This window comes from Cebidichthys violaceus, unplaced genomic scaffold, assembly GCF_023349555.1.
Source record: "Cebidichthys violaceus isolate CVI_PGR_0920_01 unplaced genomic scaffold, fCebVio1.0.p SCAF_41, whole genome shotgun sequence".
In the NCBI taxonomy this organism is placed as follows: Eukaryota; Metazoa; Chordata; class Actinopteri; order Perciformes; family Stichaeidae; genus Cebidichthys; species Cebidichthys violaceus.
Window position 1 is genome coordinate 1126894 of NW_027176606.1, and position 6405 is coordinate 1133298.

Sequence of the window (6405 nt, forward strand, 5' to 3'; positions counted from 1 at the left end):
TAAGGTCAGCGTGTGTTAAGTGCATTACAAGCTTGTGTTATTATCACCCGGGGGGGGGGGGGGGGGAGAACCGGTGTGGAACCAGAGCTCCGGGGATTACAGACGTGAGCACACATCATTTGCATTGGACTGTGCGGTGGATACAGTAGCAGCACATGAAGCTAAGTGTCGAGTTGCTTACACCCCGACGCGGTTTATGCGTTTGCTGCGAGTCCGTGTGTGTGTGTGTGTGTGTGTGTGTGTGTGTGTCTTTTTGTTTCACATTTGAAATGTGCGACCGCGCTGCTGGCAGGAGGAACGTTCCAGACAGCTTCTCCTCCCCAGATACAGAATATAAACAAAACCCCGGCACTGAATGGGAAACCTTTATTTCATTCCGGTTCGTACTCCCATCTAAGCATCCGGCTTCTGTTTCAACGGGCTGAAAATGAGATTATGAGGGGGGAAAAAAAACCCGCTTTATTATCTAGTGTGATTATGTACCTGTTGGCGGCGTGATTCGCGTTCCCTCTCAGCGCCTCCTTTTTTCTTTTTCTTATGTAACCGGATGCCACTGCGTCCTTGTTTATAACACCTTAGGTGAAAGAGAAGCGTATGCCGGTGACATTGTCCGTGAATGGGTGTCACTACACCTTAGAAATCTGTGTGTGTGTGTGTGTGTGTGTGTGTGTGTGTGTGTGTGTGTGTGTGTGTGTGTGTGTGTGTGAAAGCTGCCAGATGGGAGTCTATGATTCCATAGCGGGGGGGGGGGGGGGGATCACTGCCAGGAGACATAAGCTCTCAAGCACACCAACCTCCACCGTAACAAAGGGGCCCCTCAGACCACAGCAGTGGTGGAGCACGAATCAACCACAACCTCTACAGCAGCAGCAGGAGGAGGAGGAGGAGGAGGAGGAGGAGGAGGAGGAGGAGGAGGAGGAGGAGGAGGAGGAGGAGGAGGAAGACAACTCACTTCCACTACCTTTACTCTCCTCTCTCCCTCTCACTTCTACACACCGTGTGAGATTAATAACACCAGCCACACGGTTTCTTATTGGCTTTTTTTTTTTTCCTCTTCCAGAACTGACTCCTAAAAAAAAAAAAAAAGGTGTAGACGAGCAGCGGCACGGACCTGAACATGAGACGAAGCGGGGTTCGATTTGTCATCGCTGACACCGGATATTCGGGGCGTTGCCTTGCAGGTTGCTTTTAAGACTCAATGTTGCACCTTTGACTCATCTTCAAGCCTCTGAAACCGACGCTGCTACCCCGTGATCTGAAAGGCGTAGCGGTGGACATTTGGTTTGAGTGGGTTCGCAGCTTTTTAAAGCTGGTCGAGAGGTTTCACTGCAGGTGTTTGTTTTTTTTTTATATAGCAGCCTGCCAGCTTTCAGCTGGCGATAAAAACAACAACATTAAAACCCTCTCTCCACTGCGACGGTTTCACTGGTTTCAAACTGCAACGCATTCCCCAAATCTTTCCAGAGCCGTTGGATAAACAGATCATTACAAAAAAAAAGGCACTAATGGCCACGTGTGTCATCATCTCCCATCTCCCCCTGGGGCTCGAGTTTGGACGGCTTTTTTTGTTTCCAGCAAGAAAGAGTAGATAATCGTGGGAAGTCAGGAGGAGGAGAGGAGGAGGAGGAGGAGGAGGAGGAGGAGGAGGAGGAGGAGGAGGAGGAGGAGGAGGAGGTTTGCACTTGACACTCGCTATCTTGCCTTCATCGAGCTGAGCCTCAGAGGAAACTCTTCAGACCTCTCGGCCACTCGGCCGTGCGAAGAACGAGCAGCGCCGAGGCAAGAGGCGGAGCCAAAGCTTCTTAATGAACACCACCACCACCACCACCACCACCCGTTCTGCAGTGTGTGTGTGTGTGTGTGTGTGTGTGTGATAGCCTTGTTGGCGCTATCTCCATTCCTTTCCATTAGTGTGTGTTCAGCAGCTGGTTGTTGGGGGGGGGGGGTTTTTTTGGGGAGGGGGGGGGGGGGGTAATGTAGCGCTGACACTGGAGGAACGAGTGTCGTCCCACTATTGTGTTTCGGGGCAATTACAGCAAACGGGCCGAACAAACGCACCATGTATAATTCAGAACACGCTGCTCTTCCGCCACCGGTATTCATTACTCGGGCCCGTAGATAAGCATTCATTTTTAATGCGCCGCTGCTTTCACTTATTTACGTTGCATGTGATGCATTACAAACGTAAACAAAAAGGTTTCCTGAGGCAATTATGTTGCTCTCCGGGCTCCTCGAATATCTTGGATTGCGGTTGCGGATTTGTTTTGACTTCGTGGTTTGCGCAACTTTGCACAATTCCTTGAGAGATTTCGCGGCGACGTCAAGATGACTACGCACCCCCCCCCCCCCCCCCCCCCCCCCCCCCCCCCCCCCCTTCTTATATACCGAGTACTGAGCTAGCTGTAGGAGGCCATTAGCCTAGCTTAGCATGAAGACAGAGGGAAACGGAGTGGCTCTGTCACAGTCAAAGCTTCAAAAATCTACCTAGCAACACCTCTAGACTCAATGATCCCGTTTTATCTTTGTTTGTTTGATTCATACAAACACTGGGGGAGGTTTTAGAGAGGGTCACGTCGGATATTTATTGCCCAACACTGGTCACAAGTAGACAGAGCTCCATTTTTTTTAAAAAAAAGGGACCGTAAACCATTCCCTCCCCACTGCTTCCTGTAGATGTGTGGTCGCTCTGGGAAAGAGTCTCAGAGCTGAATCACGGGGACTTCAGCTCTGTGAGGACGCCTTTTCGTTAATAATGCAAAAGGACGAGGAGCTCTGGGGACGGGGGGGGGGGGGGGGCATTCCTGGAATACCTGACGCCCGAGCAGCAGCAGCAGCACAAGGAGGCTTTTAACTGAACAGCTACCGTCTGCGTTCCACCTGACAGCAAACACAACGTTCTCATCGGCCGGGATCCTTTGGCTGCAGAAAATGAAGGTTTTACCCCCCCCCCACCTCTGATAGCGCCAAGCACCTGTGTGTGTGTGTGTGTGTGTGTGTGGGTGTGTGTGTGGGTGTTGATGACGCTGCAGAGAGAGAGGAATCACAACGCTACACCGGACTAAAAGAGCTGGTTCAGAGCCAGCGGAATGATTTATTCCTCCCCTGTAAACGGTGGAATAGAAGGTCAGGAAAGCTGAACGCAGACGTCAGACCTCAGATTTCTTCTGGTCCCTTCAAAACAAAACGTTCTCCCTCTCCTGGTCGCTCAAACATGAAGACAGATGCAGATGACATTTCCTGTCACTCCTCCACTTGAACGTGGCCCCCAAGAAAAAAGAAGAAGAAAACCGGCACAAAAACAAACAGCCTTCAGGGGGGTTTGACATGTTTACTTTTTCTTTTACAGGTTTCGCTACAATTTCGCAGTTTGGTTTTGTGCAAATTCTATACCCACGGCGGCGCTGCGTAAAGAGCATACCAAGTGGCATTTTGGGTAGACAGGAAGAGGTTTAGAGCAACAACACCTCTGCTAGAGAGAGAGAGAGAGAGAGAGAGAGAGAGAGAGGGTGGGGGAAGTTCGGAGTGCTTCTTGCAGCAACAGAGATTGAGCAACAGGCCACGTTCAGCTGAGTGCAAAAAACACCAGCAGGACCTTTTGAATGTGAGCCTTTTAGGAGACGCAGGTTTCTTCTAGCTCCGGGATGGACTGCGCCACAGATTAGCTGCGGCGTTTCTGCAGACTTACCCACCGAGAGCAATCCTATTTAAATGGAGATGACAGAGCCACGCTTCTTCTCCTCCCATCTCTCATCCTCCACTTCTCTCCATCCCCAACGGGGCTTTTCTCTCTCTCTCTCTCTCTCTCTCTCTCTCTCTCTCTCTCTCTCTCTGTCTCTCTGTCTCTCTGTGTTGCTGCAACTGCAGTGAAATCGAAAAATATATTTGACGGACCGTGACGCCTGCTGAAAAAATAAAAAATAAAAAAAAAAGTCTGTGAAATATTTGCAGGCAAACACGAAAAAAAATGAAAAAGTTAAGTCCTCGGTAGTCTCAGAGGAAAGTTCAGGAGGGAAAATATTTAAAATGTAGGCTAACAAGGATGTTTTATTCATGCTAGCTGTTCCAAAATATAGAACCAGCGCTGCATCATTTATTCACAAGCTCATGGCGCACACGCGCCACACGCACACACGCACACACACACACACACACACACACACACACACATTGCCAAAGAAACGTTAAGAGGCAGGCAAAAACATACCCTTGAGGCTTTGCTTCTAACCCAGCAAAGCTCCGGAGCCTTTTTTTTAATTTTTTTTTTGTTTCGAAAGCAGCATTAAAATGTCAGCATGTGAGCTTTGCGTGAAGCTTTTTTTAACCGGCACGCTTTATTCCCCACTAATTGCTTTCAGTAAACATCTGGATTGACGAGGACGAGGAAAAACAACAACAACAAAAAAAAACACAATTTAAAGGGAAAAAAAGTTGCAGATTTACGAGCCGGGGCGTAACAGGTGAACGTTCCCGTCAGCGTAACAACACAAATACGAAATAAATCGTCAGTTTGACAGATCGTCGGGAAATCACACGAGCGCCACTTCGGCCTTAACCCCTGACCGCGAGTCTAACTCGGTTGTTACTACACGGCGACGTAAACACACGGGGGACGGACCCTTCGGCACACGTAATCGGACGTCCCATCCGATTACAGCGTCCACTCGGACGTCCCATCTGATCACGCCCACTCGGAGACGTCTTTGTCGAGGTGGACGAGGCGCCTGGACACCGCCGTGACCTTTGCTGCGTCGTCCACCCGAACGACCACTTTCTGCCTGTAAGATTCGGTGCCAGATGTTACAGCTGTGTCACGTACGGAAAAAAAAATATAACCCGATGCGTCGTCAACCTTTGTGTCTGGATTGATCAACAGTGGGCAACAGTTGAGACTATACTGGGGGAAAAAAGCTGCACCTGCCCCAACACAAACAGTCTTTATGACCGGGGGGGTATATGTCTGTTTGTGCTGTTGGATTAGGGTTGTAAAAGCCACTGGGTAATGACTATTTAAGTGAAGTGGTGGTCGTCAATCTGGGGGTCTCCAAGGGTCCTAAAGGGGGCTACAGTGATCCAATCGGAAGGAGATAAATACCCAAATTAGAGCAAAGAAAAAGGGGTAATTATTGCCTTTAAATGTGACCTTCCTACACTGACATATGTATGAAATTCCCCAGTGTGAACACACAGACTGGGTCATCCCCCCCCATTTAAAAACAACACCCAACACAAAAATGATATGTCATGCTGGGCTTACTCGCCCGCGGGCCCCCCTTCCCCTCCCACATACCTCGGCACACAGCTGGGTGAGGAGCGGTCCACCTCCCAGGTGGCGTACAGGTTCATGTGGACCGGCCGGTTGGAGGTGGTGATGCTGGACCGGCTTGGAGGGCTGCATGTGCGGCGACGGGACGCCCCCAGTCCGCGGGAGCCCTCCTCCTCCTCGCTCCGACATCCTGGAGGCTGAAGAGGAGGAATACTCGGGAGTATTCTTGCCTTCTTCTCCGTGTGTGTTGTCCTTTTTGTTTTTTAAGTCCTCCTCCTTCCTTTGGCTTCTGTTTTCGGGCTCCTGCTGGTGCAAATGCGTAAAACGCTCGCGAGCAACGTTACAACGTCAACGGAAAGTTGAACGGTCTCGTGCTATTCCGCTCGATAGTGAAAACATTGCGGTCGTCGTGGGGGGGGGGGGTGGGTTTAAAACCCGAAATGCAGGCGCCAAATCCCGCGTCTGCCTGTGTGTCCTCTCCTTAGAGCAACTTCGCGTTGCTTGGTGTTTTTGGGGGGGGGGTTTGTCGGTGCAGGAAGCGGAAATTTCTCTCGCTGTAGTCGGTCGCACAATGAAAGAAAGCAACGAGCAACGCCTCTTCAGTCAGAACGTAAACGCACGAGCGACGAGAGAGAGAGAGAGAGAGAGAGAGAGAGAGAGAGAGAGCGAGAGAGAGAGAGAGAGAGAGAGAGAGAGAGAGAGACAGAAAGGGACTGGCCAATAGCGTGCTCTGGTTGTGTTACCGTGTTTTTTTTAAATCCTGGGTTTCTGTTTGTGTCATCTATTCTTACATTTACTGTACTAATATATATTTACACATACTACTACTATACTGTATATCGGTTTATGGTTTTTTTTTAGAGATTTTCTAATATCATATTTTGGCTCTAGCTAATTATACTTTACCTCCCATTACAAAGGTTCATCGGATATAAATTAAGAAAATATATATTTTTAATTTGATCACCTATTTTTTATTTAAAGTTATGTTCTGAAATTAACGTATTATGCATCAATTTGTATAAATTTACATTTTTTATGATTGCTTTGTATTATTGTTTAATATTTTGATTGTATTGATTCTTGTATTTATTACTAATCATTAAAAAACATGAAATTACATGAACTATTATAAATAATAT

At 48.6% G+C, this 6405-nt stretch overlaps 1 protein-coding gene across 1 annotated transcript in view; it reads right to left on the reverse strand.

Moving 5' to 3' along the window:
* The window catches only part of LOC137885869 (phosphofurin acidic cluster sorting protein 1), a 37808-nt gene extending 31968 nt beyond the window's left edge, over positions 1-5840 (reverse strand). Inside the window, 2 exon segments of the mRNA XM_068728177.1 lie at positions 5288-5370; positions 5372-5840. Coding sequence (XP_068584278.1) covers positions 5288-5370; positions 5372-5452 — 164 coding nt within the window. The 5' untranslated portion in view covers positions 5453-5840.
* Between the last annotated feature and the right edge of the window lie 565 nt (positions 5841-6405).